The sequence below is a fragment of the Vigna angularis genome, chromosome 1, assembly GCF_016808095.1.
Source record: "Vigna angularis cultivar LongXiaoDou No.4 chromosome 1, ASM1680809v1, whole genome shotgun sequence".
Lineage (NCBI taxonomy): Eukaryota > Viridiplantae > Streptophyta > Magnoliopsida > Fabales > Fabaceae > Vigna > Vigna angularis.
The window spans coordinates 9,369,863-9,386,206 of record NC_068970.1 but is presented as its reverse complement, the minus strand read 5'-3'; the positions used below and the strand labels follow the sequence as shown (position 1 = coordinate 9,386,206).

At 33.3% G+C, this 16,344-nt stretch overlaps 1 protein-coding gene across 2 annotated transcripts; it reads left to right on the top strand.

Annotated features, from left to right (window-relative positions):
- Nucleotides 1-2,178: 2,178 nt before the first annotated feature.
- On the top strand, nt 2,179-15,603 carry LOC108322489 (transcription initiation factor IIE subunit alpha). 2 transcript variants are annotated; one of them, XM_017554614.2, is made up of 10 exons: nt 2,179-2,336; nt 2,493-2,615; nt 3,022-3,142; nt 6,325-6,450; nt 6,642-6,751; nt 6,851-7,034; nt 8,719-8,916; nt 9,634-9,873; nt 9,998-10,190; nt 15,159-15,603. In XM_017554614.2, exons 1-10 carry the CDS (start codon nt 2,317-2,319, stop codon nt 15,260-15,262), a joined length of 1,419 nt encoding a protein of 472 aa, XP_017410103.1. In that variant the 5' UTR covers nt 2,179-2,316; the 3' UTR covers nt 15,263-15,603. The 2 variants fall into 2 exon arrangements, with proteins under 2 accessions (XP_017410103.1, XP_017410116.1); XM_017554627.2 differs by lacking the exons at nt 2,179-2,336; nt 2,493-2,615 and adding an exon at nt 3,441-3,471 and having other exon boundaries at nt 3,033-3,142.
- Nucleotides 15,604-16,344: the final 741 nt, after the last annotated feature.

Genomic DNA, 16,344 nt, shown 5'->3' with positions numbered 1-16,344 from the left:
TAGTAAACATATCAAAAATATAAATGTTTTTGAACTGAAACAAAAGAGAAAACCTAAATGAATAAATTACTTTCTTTTTATAGACTAGCATAAAAGAGTGAGATATTTTTCGACGAACCAATGAATAAATCACAATAAACAAGTTGTTTAAAAGAAATAAATATAACAAGTTGAAATTTAAGAATTTAAGTTGTGGGTTATGCATTTCAAATGAAGATCAACCCATCATTAGCCCATGGTTATGTAAGAAGAATAATGTTTCCTAAAGAAAAATACACAAATATTTAGAATGTGACACCAAATACCTTGAAGTAAGAGTTCACGAAATAAAAAACATAAAAAATAGTATATTAATTTATTTTAAGTGTCAACAATAATTTTATATTAATTTTTAACTTTTTCTATAGTTTCACGTGAAGTATATTTATAAATTTTTGTTGTTGATGGTAGAGATTATAGTAATATATAGAAATTCCAAAAAAGATAATGTTAAAAATAAATACTCACATTAAATTTCCCAATTTTTATTTATTATAATATTAAAATGAAATAATGTTATTATTTGAAATAAATGCTAGGAGTACCAAATCTAAAAGTTATCTTTGAGACAGCAATTGTTTTAAAAAAAAAAAATCTAACACCACATTCAATATTTTTTTTTTTAAATTAATGTTTACAGGTATTTTTGTAGTACATTCCATCAAAATTTGTTATTTTTATTTAATGTGGTCATCAACTCATACAACAATTATATATGAATACTTGTATTTTTATAAACAACATCCTCATAACGCTCTTTAATTCTATCAGATATAAAATACATTATAAGATAACATTATAAAATAATAATGTTTATCTGTTTTATGAAGATTTGTAAAATGACAATGGTAACATTTACATATAATGAAAGGCATAGGTAAAATGAGTGTAAGAGAAAGTGACATAAGTCTCGCACTTAACCAATATCTTATGAACATGGAAAACAATTAAAAGAGTAAGATAAGAAAGAAAATTAACATTCTACAAAGGATATCATATTTACATAACATAAACTGTTTAAGAAAGAATTTATGAAAGTCACTATTAAAAATGATGTGCAATTAGATAAAAACAATAGTTGAGTAATTACAAAAATATTTTTTTTATTATTAATCTATATCCACTCCTTACATTGATAAAAATAATCACATGATTGAAAAGTAATATATATAACCTTAACATATATATATAATATATATATATATATATATATATATATAGTAATAATATATATATATATATTAAAAACTTTAACATTTTTTTTAATTTAACCATTTTTTAACTTAACTATTTTTAATATTATAAAAATACCTATGAAATAAATAAATTTTGAGTTACAATAAAATTACAACAATTATTCATATTAAATTTCATAATAATAATAATTTTTTTTTTTTATTATCATAAAAATTAATATACATATGTGTTTTCACTGGTTATAATAATAGAAATGACTTAAAGGTATTACTAAAATTTATTTTAGAGTCATAAAACAACTACAAAATTACTTTTCATTGATTTTTACAATGCTTATTATATGATAAAAATATATTGGAACTGTTATTAAAAAAAATTCACATGATAGTTATAATAGTTATAAAATATTTTATTTTTGCTAATTATTATAATTACGTAATAAATATATTTTTAATATTTATAAATATATTTTTTACATAATAGAAATTGAAATAATGAATTAAAAACATAAAGATAAAAAGAGTACAAAAAATTAAAAATTATTTTTATGAACATTTTATTTATTATTTTACTATTTATATAACAATATTTCAAAATTAAATTAATATTTTACACTTTAATTGATACTTTTTTTTAAATTTTTTTACTCTTATTCTTAATTTGACTAATTTTTTAATTTAATTATTATTGTTAAATTAAAATAATCATTTATAACAATTAAAAAAACGTAAAATCCCTTGTAATAAAAATAATTTTTATTATATTTTATTGTAAAAAAAGTGAGCATATTTTTTACTCCATTACACAATCCACTTTCATTATTTATGGCAAAAAATTAATTGTCAATTAGTTTACATTGGAAAGAGGTTATCTAACTACTTTTTAGTGGAACCGCCCTTGCTGATCCAATTCATCCCTCTATAAATACCACTGACAAAATCAAGTACTTTCTTGCAGCAATTATTGAAATGTTGGGAGCAGAAATATTTACACCTCACCTCACTCTAGTCAACTAATTTCACTCACGGTGTCCTCTGAAACCCTAACGACCGTGCTAAAACTCCAGGCCAAGTCGAATCCATGATTGAACCCTATAACAAGTAACACATTCTATCTCTCTCTAATTCGAGTGCATCGAAATTGCTTTTAGTCAAATGAAAGTATAAAAGAAGAAGAATAAACGGCTTTGAATTGCATGCAATTCTATGTATGACTATGCTAATTTTTGTTTTAATTCGATGAATGGATCTGCGTAGGCTGGTTAAACTAGCTGCTAGGGCTTTCTATGATGATCTTACGAGCAAAGGAGATATTCAACCAAAAACAGGAAGGAGTGATAACAGAGGAATTGCTGTAGTGGTACTTGACGCGCTCACGAGGTTCGAGTTTTCTTCTTGTTTATACTCTTCTGAAGGTATGCCTGTGTTATTGTGTTGAAAGTAGAACGCGTGGATTTGAATTACGGCAGTTGAGCAGTTAAATTGTGGACAAATGCTGTCAGTGCTGCTGCAATGATATTTTATGAGGCTCTAAGATTGGTTACTGCAATTCAGAACCATGGAACTAATAACTGTGTACAAAGGAGCGAAAACCAGAAGAGAACACAAGTTATTTGAACTTTCAAGTGCAAAGCAATAGAGAGAACGAGAAAGCCGAGAGAATAGAATGAAAACAACAAAAGATGACTTAAATGATAATAGTTGAACTTGACTCTGTATTTGGAAAAACGCAGGCCCGTTATTTATTTAATTTGGTGTTTGACCCATTCATTAATATTTGTTTCAGACGGCAATGGGTCAGAGAAGAAGACTTGGCAAAGGACCTCAAACTGCATACTAAACAACTTCGTCGAACTTTGCGATTCTTTGAAGAAGAAAAGATCATTACTCGCGATCATAGGAGAGAGGTAACTATTTGTTCCTGCCTGCATTAACCACTGAAGTAGATAATTTATTTTGTCTGGTTCATATTTTGATTGTGAGAACACAAAATAGCTTAGCATTGCTCTTTTGAATGGACCTAAGAGACTCATTTGATGAATTGTGTTAAGTCATATCTCTTGACCAATTAAAATCACCTGCACCGTTTTTTTTTTCGTCTTCTTTCTTGTCCCTCTAATAAGTTTTTGCCACGTCAATTAGCACTGTTAATTCCATTTAATGCTTATGTGTTATATTAATTGACATAGCAAAAAATTGTTTCAGGAACAAGGAAAGAGACACATAATGAATGGAGGTGATTTTAATCCATCCTTTGACATAGCAATTTGACAGATTATTTAGGAGTGTTTTTTCTAAATAAGTTGAAATCGGCAACACAAACGGTATATTTCATTTGATAACAATATGGTATTTTCTTAATGCTTATTATAACTTTCTTTTTCACTGTGATTTGATGAAGAATATAAGTCAAGATACTTGAGAGTTTCACTCTATAAAGTATAGAACCACCTGCAAGATTATTATCCAAATATCCATAAGGTGCAACAAACTTTTAAGGTTTAGTTATGTGGGAAAACGACATAATTATCATTTTTCAATACTGTGCTAACGTGGCAGAGTGGCCTTGGGCCACTACAAAGTTTGAATAGTAATGCATTTTGTGCCCAAAATAGCGGTTGTAGCAGCATAAGTGAGGCTTTTTGAAAATCCATCTAGCCTTTGAAACAAAGTCATTTATGTGCCAGGTGTTGGGAGGGATAGTGGCAAACTTAAGATCTCCCTCCACCTTTTCAGAATTTAAGATACCCCTATAGGGAGGAAAAGGGCTAGTGTCCAGGTGTTATTTTGCTTCAGAGTAGTGAATTCAGCTTGCATGGCAGCAAGCCAAGTCTAATCTTGTAAGGCCTGTTTGACATTCTTCTGTTCAGCTTGAGCAATGATTCAAGTGAGATTGAGTCCAGGCACTACAAGAACAGAAACCTGTAACTTGGTGACTATTTGAACATTGCTTGATATAGAACTTCAAACTTAAGAGAAAATGTAAGGAGCCTATTTAAAAGGTAATATAGTGTACTTCTATATGTAGATTGCTGAGTCAGCACTTAGTCAAAGTTATTAACCAACTGTCATTCTATTATGACAGTTGGAGTTAGTTGGGTTAGCCAGTTGTCATTCTATTATGATGGCTGGAGTGTATAGCTTGTAGCCTAACCTGTTCCTCTGTAAAAATAACTGAAATAGCTCTGTTGGAGTAATCAATTCATTTTTACAGTTTAATAAAATTTCACTTTCGTTTTTCTTTTTGTTTCTCTCAATTCCTTACAAGACAAACAGAAGCAACAAACATATGATCTCAGAATTATATAGGAACGGAAGCTTGATGGAGATTGAGTCTGAAATCCATATTCCATGATGTGTCTATGCTTGCAATTCAACATCTGCATTTTGTTGATGTAAATGGGCATTGGCATATTAATCTACAAAAAATTTAATCATGAAGGAATTCAGTCAAAGGACAAAATTAAAGGTACAGCCAAATTGAAGTTCAACCATTTTCTAAATTGTTTAGAAACTGAAAACATATTAGCCTTGTGTTTGAGTAAGTACAGCCACACAAATATGGAGTATGTATCAACAAATGTTAAACATAGAATTTTTGGATCAGCTGCCAACTACGTCTAAATTAAAATCTTCTCAAAAGAAATGTTGAAGTAACTAGTTTTCTTGTCAATTATCACCTGAGTTTGAATAATTGAATGACAGTTGTTAAATTTTGAGTTTTTGTCAAATTGATGGGAAACTAATTCACAGTAAACTTTTTTATTGCACAGACTGAATTTTGAAATTTGCAGCAGAGAAATGTTGCTACTGGATCAATGTAACAATAGATTCATAATCCTTGGGTAAACTTTCATGCAAAAATATTGGCAACTTGGAGTGACCGGATAACAGGTGGCAAGATAGCCCATAAAAAACTTCACTAGAACATACTTTGATATTATCGTTAAAATTGACTTTAAGTCTAACTCAATATCACGAAATTGCCTTGTAAAGAAGGTTTACACCCAATCATATATTATCATTTGACCACCATATTTTTAGTTAATGTGAGGACTGAATTGAGATTTCAGAATAAATACGAGGATCAACCAAGAGTTTTAACCAATATTTTTTTGATAACCTTTTAACAAATGTGAGAAGAAGTATTCTTACTTTCATTATTCTGCGAATGCCAAAAGATTTTGTGAAACAAATGATCCTCAAAGTTCCTAAGATTCAGCACAATCGATAACTTCAGCGAGAATTCTACTATTTAGTGTAGATTGAAGCCACAATTGGGCCAACTGATCACCCGGGCTTGATACTTAGCGTTCAATGCACCATTACTGTGATCTTCTTTGGTGATAATGTGGTGGAGTGTGTGGATTCACAAGATAGGAGGTAAGACTATACAACCTTTGAAAATTGACTCAATCTTTTGACACTAGAGTTGGAAGTTATCATAAGTGAGTTCTTCTGAAGTTGTTTTGGAGAAGTAAAATACAGCAAAGAGGAAGACAACATAGGAGGGGTTAGTGTTGGAACTATAGAGACTATCATTGACCAAACTAAGTGTTCAGATCCTGTGTTCAACATGGGAGAATATTGTAAATTGAATTTCTGTTTCTGAATACAAAAACTGTGACTATACCAGAGACGCCTAACTGTTACAGTTATCACAGTGAAATCATAGGTAATCAGTTATAACAGAAAACTGAAAACCCTAGCCAAAAACTACCATGCTAAATCAGAGGGAAAAACACTTAGAATACGACTAGATAACCTGGAGAAGATTACTTTCTGAACTTTTTTTTTTCTGAATTATGATGAATGAAGAGTAAGTAAGCTCCTTTAAGATCATTATTTTGGAACACTCCCTCTTTTGGATGCATTTCATATTATTTTATCTATCATGTAAAGTTTCCTTCCATCTATTATGTTAAGTTTAAATTCAGCTTAACTAGTTATTTATGTTTACGGTGTATAAGTCTCATCTGTTGATGTGTGTTTTATAGAGTTGTTTAGTTATTTTTTATTGTTAGATTTGATTCTGTGGGAGAGTTGCGATGGACTGTATTCACGTACATATTTTCTGATTTGACCTCAGACAGCAAAAGGTGCAAAAATTTATAGTGCTGCTGTAGCTGCTACGGCTGATGGTCATCTGGCAAAAGAAGGAGAAGAAAAGGTCAAGCTGCACACACACTCTTACTGTTGTCTAGATTATGCTCAGGTCCGTCTCTGCACTCTGATTCTTCCATAATTGTGGTTTAAGAAGGATACTTGTTTGTTTATTTGCAGGGAGAAGGAAAAAACAATGCTATTTTACTTTTTTATTGACATTTTATTTGAAACATTACAAATGTACGACCAATTTATGCCCCTTTCATGTATAAAAAACTCTTGTGTTAAATTTCCTTGCAGATTTATGATGTGATTAGGTACAGACTACATCGCATGAAACATAAGCTGAAAGATGAGTTAGAAAACAAAAATACACTTCAGGAATATATATGTCCAAACTGTGGAAAAAGGTTTCAATAATTCATTTTAGTATCAACATCATATATTTCATTTATTTTTGTATTGATGAATTTTTATTCTATAATACTTATGCATATGAATTATGGTAGATACAATGCTTTGGATGCTCTACGGTTAGTTTCGTTTGAAGATGAAGACTTCCATTGTGAAAGTTGTGATGGACAACTAGAGGTTGAAATTGATAAGATAGCTGCTCAAGATGGGGGAGATGGAGATGACAATGCAAGAAGACGCCGACGTGAAAAGTTAAAGGACATGCTTCAAAAGATGGAGGTTCTTATACGATTTTGCTATGCTGTTTATTCATATTTGTGGCGTCTTATGATGGATCATTTCACTTAGTTTAGTTGGTTTCGTTGTTCTTTCCAAGAATTGGGAAGCTTAGCAAATTTAGTTTATAACAATAAATGATTGTTTCCTCTTTGCATGTATCATTAAGCCATCTCTCCGATTCTTTATCTTATTGTTAAGATAAGCTGTGTAATGCGATTCCCACTTAAAGATTCATTTCAGGTCTAGGAACTATCGTTTGGTGGTAAGGTTAATCTCTATTAATTGATTTTATGCTACATAAAAGAGTTAATTAATTTTATTTATTTATGTTATTTTACAAATTAATGTTTAAGCTAACAAATTGAAAGTAGAGTATTAAAAAATGGGTTAAATATGTTTAGTCCCTAAACTTGGATACAAAATTTAACCCAACGACGTTAACTTTTTTTTCGTGTTAAATGACGTTTCTGGTTGACATTTGAGCTGAATCGTGTCAAATAGTGTAAATAGCTCAAATGCTAACCTAAAACATCATTTAACATTAAAAAAAAAGACGTTGGATTAAAATGACTAAATGTATTCATTTTTAAAGTTTTGGGACCAAAATGTGTTAAAGTTTGGAACAAGAATTCCAATTTTGGTATAAGTTTTGGAACTAAAGGCATATTTTACCCTTCAAAAATTTGACTTTAAGCCTAATTTAATTTCTTAAAATCAGTCACTGAGATTTACATACACTTATATACTAGTAATTTAGCTATATGTCTAGTCAATGTGGGATATTTTCTATATTATAAACCATGTAAACCTGCTCTCATGTGTTCTAAAGAGCAAAAGTACGAGCCCAAATATAATGAATGCTTACTAATTTTATTAAAACCTTACACTCAATCATAAAATATCATTTTGGAATTTGATACTGCTAAATTCATCCAAAAGCCAAATTATGAAAAGTAAAAAAAAAATCCTCGCATGTGTAGATGTCTGTTAGGTTTCAGGCGTTTGCACCTTTCTACTGTTGTGACTGTAAAATGATGATCCCTGTGTGAGATGAAGACAGAAATCTTATTATAGCCAGGCATGGGGAAGTTGCCGACTACATCAATTTTCAAATGAGAGAGAAAGAGAAGGTAGCATCCCTGTTTTCCATTCTTCATATCATTCCAGTCCAGGCCCCAATTAGGACTCGGGAAATGATCAAAACAGGAATTTTCAGCCAGTTCAAGCTTGAATGTGGCATTTTGATACCAAACATCAGTGGTCACCTAGGTTTCTAATACCATCTTAGAAAGTGGGAATTAGACCTAACTCAATCTTACAAAAGTGATTCATAAGATGATTTTGCACTTATTTATATATTATAATTTGACCATTAGTCAATGTGAGATTTCCAATTATATGAAATGACCTGCTTTAGTTTAGAAATGAGGAAAGAGAAGTTGATAACCTTGAACTAAATGTTGACATGCAAGTCTTTAGTAGGTCAACTGCTTTATTAGTTTTGGGCATCTTTTGTTGGGTAAGTATTCTCTAGAGGTGCAAAACTCAGGCTAGTTTATGAATGATAGTACATTACCTACAGGTTCTTAACCTCTTTTGAAGTTTGTGATATATTATTACAATTTACTCAATATGGCCTTCATTATTTTTGTTGCTACTGGTCCACAACTTAGTTCTTGTGCAGGCACAACTCAAACCTTTAATGGATCAACTCAGTCGGGTAAAAGACTTGCCTGTTCCAGAATTTGGCAGTCTTCAAGCATGGGAAGCTCGAGCTAATGCTGTTGTCCGTGCAGCTAGTGGAGATATCAATCTTGGAGATTCTAAAATGTCGCAACTAGGATATAATGGAGTGCCAATGCCATACAGTGGAGACACTAAGGTAACATTCTCCTATTTAAGGGTGTCCTGTTTTTTGCATGTGGAGCAACCCGGCAACCATGGTACTCCTTCCCCCACCCCCTCAACCATCAGTAGGAACAGTGTTAAAAGTGAGGATGATTGTTTCCATTTAGATTATGGTTTGATTTTCCTCAGCCAATATTTAATAGGTGGAATTTCTATCTTTGAACTGTATAAGAAAACCTGCAAAATGTTGGAAAAAATGACTTAAAAGCTTGATAGATGTATCTTATAATAAAAAGTTTATAGTACTTCTATATAATCTATTATGATTATATTTCTGTACAGCTTCCTTTATTCAAACAGGATCACTATTGAGTTGAATACAAAGTGAAAGCCTTTTGAACTTACTTACCTTTTCCCAAAGCAATATAGACCGAAGAGAACTACTGACAGACTGAAATGAATGCAAATAGGATCTTTTTCTGTTTGTGGTGGTAACATGATAGTTTGTATGTCCATGTTTATCATGAACGTACTTGCCAACTTGCTAGATTGTCTTCGTTTCATGCCTGTTTTCTTTCTCCTCATTCTGTTTGCTGTTAAAATTGTTTAATCTTTTATTTTATCTTGAAACAAGTTACATGTGAATAAATATGGCCTACAAATCTTCTTTGATGCTTTTCAATTCTTTGCATTGAGCGTATATTCCTTAAATAGTTTTAACTACTTAACACTCTATTGATGAATGTGACAGGTTGTAGTTGACTTCAATAATACTGAAGGAAAGGGAGAGGGCTTTAAGTCTGAAACTGACAGTACAACTCTAAAGGTTTTGCCTCCCTGGATGATTACATCAGGTATGAATCTTACAAAGGAACAACGTGGGGAGGTGAAGGAGGTAACAAAGTTGGATGGGACTTCAACTTCCGTTGCAGCACAGGACACAGACGACAAGAAGTCAACGATTGGGCATGACCATAATAAAAATATACAGGTTCATAAAATAAGATAAACTTTTTACCCCTTTCTGTTTGTCTTCATTTTCCTTTCCTCCCAAATGTATAAGACAGTTTTTATTCACTAAATTTTCCGCTTCCTCCGATATTTTATTATTACAGGATGAGTATATTAAGGCTTACTATGCTGCTTTTCTTAAACAACATGATATGGAAGAAGCTGCAAAAAGACAATTGTCCGATACAGTTGCTGCAGACAATCCTTCTAGCAGTACTTCCAATCGTCAGGTTGGGAAGAAATCCAAACGTGAGGAAGATGACGATGGTACTGAGTGGGAGGAGGCTCCTATTGCAGGTAACATTGTAGTCTTTTAATGTGATATGACTAAAATTTGGATCCTCAAGTTTAAATCCCTAATGTTTCAGAATTTTGTGTTTAATACTCCCTCCCAAACTCCTAAAGATTAATAAAGGCAAGGCAAAAAATTTTAAACAATAACTTTCGAAATTCATGTGATTACTTATAAGTTTGATTATATTATTGCTTGCATTTCTTGCTGTATCTAAATTATGTTCTTAATAAACATGGTCATCACCTTGGATTCACATCTAGGACTTATTATGATTGTGGTTTTGAGATTATTAGGTGCTACAAAGGTGACATTTACTTGGAATGTGTTAGAAGTGGACTTTAAGCCTAACTCAACCCCACAAAACCGACTTCCACTTATATACACTGAATTGGCCGTATCTCTAGACGATGTGGGACTTCCAACACACCCCCCTCACGCCGAGGTATATACATCTCGAGCGTGGGATTAGACATTTTTAATGGGTGGTCCGATAGGAGCCCGATAGGGGGTGGAACAATATGCCTAACAAACAACAAATATCGCTAGGATAGGCTCTAATCATGGTTCTGATACCATGTTAGAAGTGGACTTTAAGCCTAACTCAACCCCACAAAATCGGCTTGTAGGGTGAGATTTGCACCCACTTATATACACTGAATTGGCCTTATCTCTAGTCGATGTGGGACTTCCAACAGAATGAATGATGTTCCAGTTTTGGTGGCGACCATAAAGTTTTGATCGTATCGGCTAGGCAACCACCATGCCACCAATGACGCTTTCATTGGAGCTCTCACACGCCCTCACGCACCTCACGAAGTTCCAAATTTGCATCCTTTTTTTGCTACAATGGCGGCACGTCCCAACTCCTCTCTGGCAGAGATTCAAAGTGCTAAGGATTTGTGCTTGGTGCCTTGATTGGAGAACCTTGGATTTTTAGGGTTTCTCTTTCTCATGTTCATTTATGACTTTTTCTGCTGTTGTCTCTTCTGATCTCTCTTCTGCCACGTTCATATATCTATGTCAACGTGCACTTGTTTGTTGATAAGTTAGATGACACTAATTATGCAACTTGGGCATCAAACATTAAACTTTGACTTTACTTATGCATCATTCTCAAGGGTATCCTTCACTCTTCTTTAAAAAAAAAAATTCTTTCCTACGACACATGTTCTGAAGTCTTGAAACAAGTCAAATTATTATACACCAATGATACTCAACATTTTTTTGGTTTTTGTAATGATCTTTTCTATGTCGTTCTTCGGCCTCTATGGCTGATTATATGCATAAGATTCATGCTCTTTTCCATGAATTTAATGAGTTATTGTCTCCTGCTGCTACTCTTGTCCAAGAAATAGAGCAACGATCAAAGTTTTTCATGGTATTGGCATTATACACCTACTTCTATTGATGATTCCTTTGCATTAACATTTCAACGTGATGATCGCAATCACTCTTGCATGGAAGTATGCATTGGATATTTTGGAGGAAACTGAGTTGATGAATATGTTGACACACCCATACCAAATTCCTACCAAATCAAGGGGAGCCTATGTCAGATCTTGAGCAAAATAGAAGATTAGTTGGGAAGTTGAGTTATCTTACAATTACTCGTCCTGACATTTGCTTTGTAGTCAGAGTAGTAAGCCAATTTCTTAATTTCCCATGTGAAGATCATTGGAATGCAGCCATCCGTATATTAAAATACATTAAAGGATCTCTTGGAAAATGATTGTTATATGGTTCCAATAACCATACAAGAATTGTTTGTTACTCAGATGTTGATTAGGCATGATCTTCTGATAGAAGATATACTTTCGGATATTGTGTCTCTATTGGTGGTAACTTGATTTCTTGGAAAAGAAAGAAACAAAGTGTTGTGTGGCAAGATCTAGTGCGGAAGAAGAAAATGGAGCTATAGCCTCAACCACTTGTGAACATGTTTGGCTTAAGCAATAGAGTTACAATTTGGAGATGTTACTAAAAGACACTTATATGTGACAATCAAGTTGTTCTTCGTATTAGTTCTAATCTTGTATTTTATGAGAGGACCAAACACATGGAGAGTGATTGTCATTTCATTCGATAAAAGATTGTATTTGGAGATATCAAGATTGAGTTCGTTAACTCAAGTGATTATATGTTTTTACTAAGTCTTTACGGCGATCGAGAATTGATTATATTTGTAACAAACTTGATACATACAATTTATATGCACCAACTAGAGGGTGCATTTTACTTTGTTACTATTCTTTATTTTTATTTTGGGTTTAGCCAATATTTCCTTTATTGTAAATAAAGTATCATATATGTATTTTCTGTTAGGAATCCAAGTGTGAGTCAAAGTCTCACATTGGATAAAAATAAGAAAGTAGAGCAGTATATAAAGATGAAAGACCCATTAACCCATTGCCTTAAGGTTTAGGGTAGAGAGTGGTGTCAATCCCTTATATGGTTGGGCTCAGGTCTCATTGGTGTTTGTGTCTCCCCGGTGAACCTCCTCCTTGATAGACCCAACAGTGGTATCAGAGCCGATGGTTTGTCTTGGTGACCAGCTCAGACGAGTATAATGGTCCCTATACTGAAAGTCTTCCGGTGAATCTCTTCCTCGATAGACCCAACATTTTCTACATAAGGGAGATTAATCCCATACAGTTTTTACTATATTCAATAGGGCTAATCTCTTTTTAGTATATATCATCCTAGTAGAACTAGGTCCCACCTAATCAAAAGTTTTGAAACATGTCCTTTCCTTTACTAAAAGGTGATAAACCTCTTTTTTCGTTTCACATACACCTAGAAACAATTGGCCTTTTTGGGCATGTATCATCTCTCCCCCCTTCAACAATACCTTCACATGCTGGTAGTTGCTGCTATTGCACCTAGGCTTCCTTGATTCCCTGCTGATTTGTCCTAACAGATAAGATTTCTTTGTGGATGTCTTGGAGTTCCCAATCATCTGGTTATAAAGAAGGCAGTGGCTGGCTGGATCCAGTTCCACTTAGCTATTTCTTGGTGAGAAATAAAGGATTTTGCAAGGATATACTATCAGGCCAGCAGGGAATAGCCATAAAGCAGAACTTGGAGGAACTGAAGTAGTTTGCTAGGAGCCAATAATTGAAAAGAGAAAGAAAAGAAAGATTTTTATAGAATAGAATGAAAACAAAAAATAGGAGAGCACTCTCTCCTCCAAGGGTTTCCCCTTCACAAAGAGCTAGTGCTCAATCTACAAAATTAACATCCTTTATATCTAACACCTCAAGTGACTACTAACTCATTAGTATTCTAACTATCTTAACTAATTTCTCTTCTTCTTATATCCTCACATAGTTAAAGGGATGTAGGCTGGTTAGTTTTGGGGGATGGTGAAGCCAACTCAAATATTTAACTGTTAAGTGGGGAAAGGATAACCAAAAAAAATTGAGAGGAGATCATTTATTGTTTAAAACTTAAGCTGCTTGGAAGATCTTACTCAGCCTTTCAATGCAAGCTGGAGGGGTTTGTTGAGGCATGTCAGGTTGTAATTACCGTACCAAGTGAAACAGAAAAACTACAGCTATGGTCTGAAGTAGTTTTGACTAAGTTTGATGATCTCTTTCGAGAGCCAAGGGGTACCTCCTAAGAGAGATCAAGATCACAGATCCCAAATATGCACCCTTACCAATACCCTCACTGCCAAAAAAAATGAGAGAGAAAGGATTATTAGAGAGATGTTACAAGCTGGAGATATTGGACCCAGAACCAGCCTTTTTAGTAGTCCTGTCATTTTGGTCAAGAAGAAAGATGGTGTGTAGCAATTCTGTGTGGATTAAACTAAATAGCCTAGTTCTTGATAAATTACCGATCCCTGTGATTGATGAATTGTTTGTGAGCTTTGAGGTGCTATAATTTTTTCAAAGTTGGATTTGAAGTCTAGATATTAGCGGATTTGGATAAATTGGAGAATAGTGGAATGGCAAGACAATTGCTATGGCTGATGTTGTGGAAGTGGTAACAACTGTAATGGTAGAAGGAAGAGGGGAGAGAAGTATTTTTTCTTGTTAGTTTTTTACTGCTCAACATTCAGTCTGGAAAATTTTACTAATGTGGAGTCGATAGAGGCAGGTGTAGTTTTCCTATAAAGTTAATGGGGCTTTGTATACTAATTTGTCCCGCTATTAACGCATTAATCTCAATTCTATCCGACTTTTTTTAAAATTCACAATTTGGTCCTTATTTTTTAATGCGGATCAATGTGGTCCTTTCTATCAATTTGAGCATAACACAAGTGAGTGGATGATAATATGACAATTTGGTTTATTATGTGTCAAACGAGTTGGCAACTGATGGCAACTTCTTCCTTTGCATCCCTCTTTTACGCGTGACCACCTCACAACGAACCTACTCCCGTCTGAAGTAATGATCCAACCTCATGAGTTTTGCTATTTCATTTCTTCCACCTTTTCCTTCTTATGTCATTCTTGGGGTGGGGTTGTGTTCCCAGATAAAAGGGTTTGGAGAGGAAGAAACTGTCGTCTGCTGTTAACTCGTGTGACACAATCAACTAAATTGCCACCCACTTAAACTCAAATTTGTGGAAGGACCACATGAATACGTTTTACAAGAAAGAAACTTACTTGAGAACTTTTAAAAAGGTGGGGCAAAATAGAGAGTAGTCCAATAATAGCGGGACAAATTAGTATATTAAGCCAATTAACTATAATAGGAAACGTTGTGAGGACTAGACATTATGATTGGCTTGATGGAGCTACGGACTCGTAGTTTGTTTGTTATTGATCAAAACGCCTCCCCCCTTCCAGATTTGACTGGCCCGAGAAGTATTAAAATTTAATAAACCTTTTTTTTGTATTATTAATATTGACTAGGTCCCCTTCTGAAATTTCCTTTTCAGCAATTACGATTTTAATTTTTTTTTCTTTTGATTGAAATGTTTTGTGTCCACTGATTTATGCGCTGGGTGTAATATTTAACAGGCAATGGAAATGGAGGTTACAAGGTCGGGGATTTGAATGTTGAAGCTGAGAAAGTTCCAGCAGATGACGACGACGACGATGATGTAGACTGGGAGGAAGGTTGATGAAAAATTATTGGTCAGTAGTGTGTAATGGCCTCTTCTGATTTTCAAAGGCAAGTGCTCATATAGTAATGCCGCTGCAAAGTACAAGACCGGAATTAACTGTTCACATGTTCTTGCTTGTGCATCTTATTGTGGTTATGCGACCGTGGCTTCAGATAAGGTGCGCAGTTGACTTTTTAGTTGTTAATCATACATTGGATGAAAAATACTACTCGGAAACTTTTCATGCTATATCTGTCCAAAATCAGTGTCACCAACTTTATTTTATTGTGATCACATTACTATTTGCCGGTGGATGCCTAGATTTGTTAGTAATGGACATTCCAACGTTTTACCAGGCAGCTTCTTTCTCTACCTCCATAAATTTTCCCCTGTAATCCCATGTAAAAAAAATTAAAAATTTTCCCTTTCCGGATTGAGTAATGTGGAAGTAAAAAATGACTTCCAAAAGCAGAAGAAAATTAAAAAAAAAAAAAAAAGTTTCTGGATTATAATCCGGAAGTCATTTTAGTTATGGATTACACAATCTATAAGTCATTTTTAACTTCTGTATTCTGTTAAAGAAAAAAATATTTCTGGATTGCACAATTCGGAAATCCTTTTTGACTTCTGAATTAACTGAAAAGGGCAAAAACCAAATTCTTTATATTGGGGAGCTGAGGAAAATTTATGGAGTTGTAGGAAGAAACTGCCATTTTATCTGAGTTGTTGCTCACACCATTGAAGAAAATGGTGAGCCCTGAATTATATCTCTTCGAGAGCTGGTTCTTCCCACACTTCCATAATTTCATCCTGTACTCCATACACTTGAAAATTCCAATATTTTTCTTTAATTTAAGATTTTCATTTTGAATTTCAGAATGTACTATCTGAAATGTAAAATATGGTGATGTTCTGGAATGTATAATCTAAAATATAAATTCTGTATTTTGGATTGTATATTTTGAAGCACAATACAAGTTTTGTATTTCGGATTTTGCATTCTAAAATGCAAAAAATAAAAAATGCGTTTTGGATTGCACAATTTGTATTTCAAAATGTACAATCTAAGTGTGGAACTAGTGTAGGAAGAAGAAGATGAA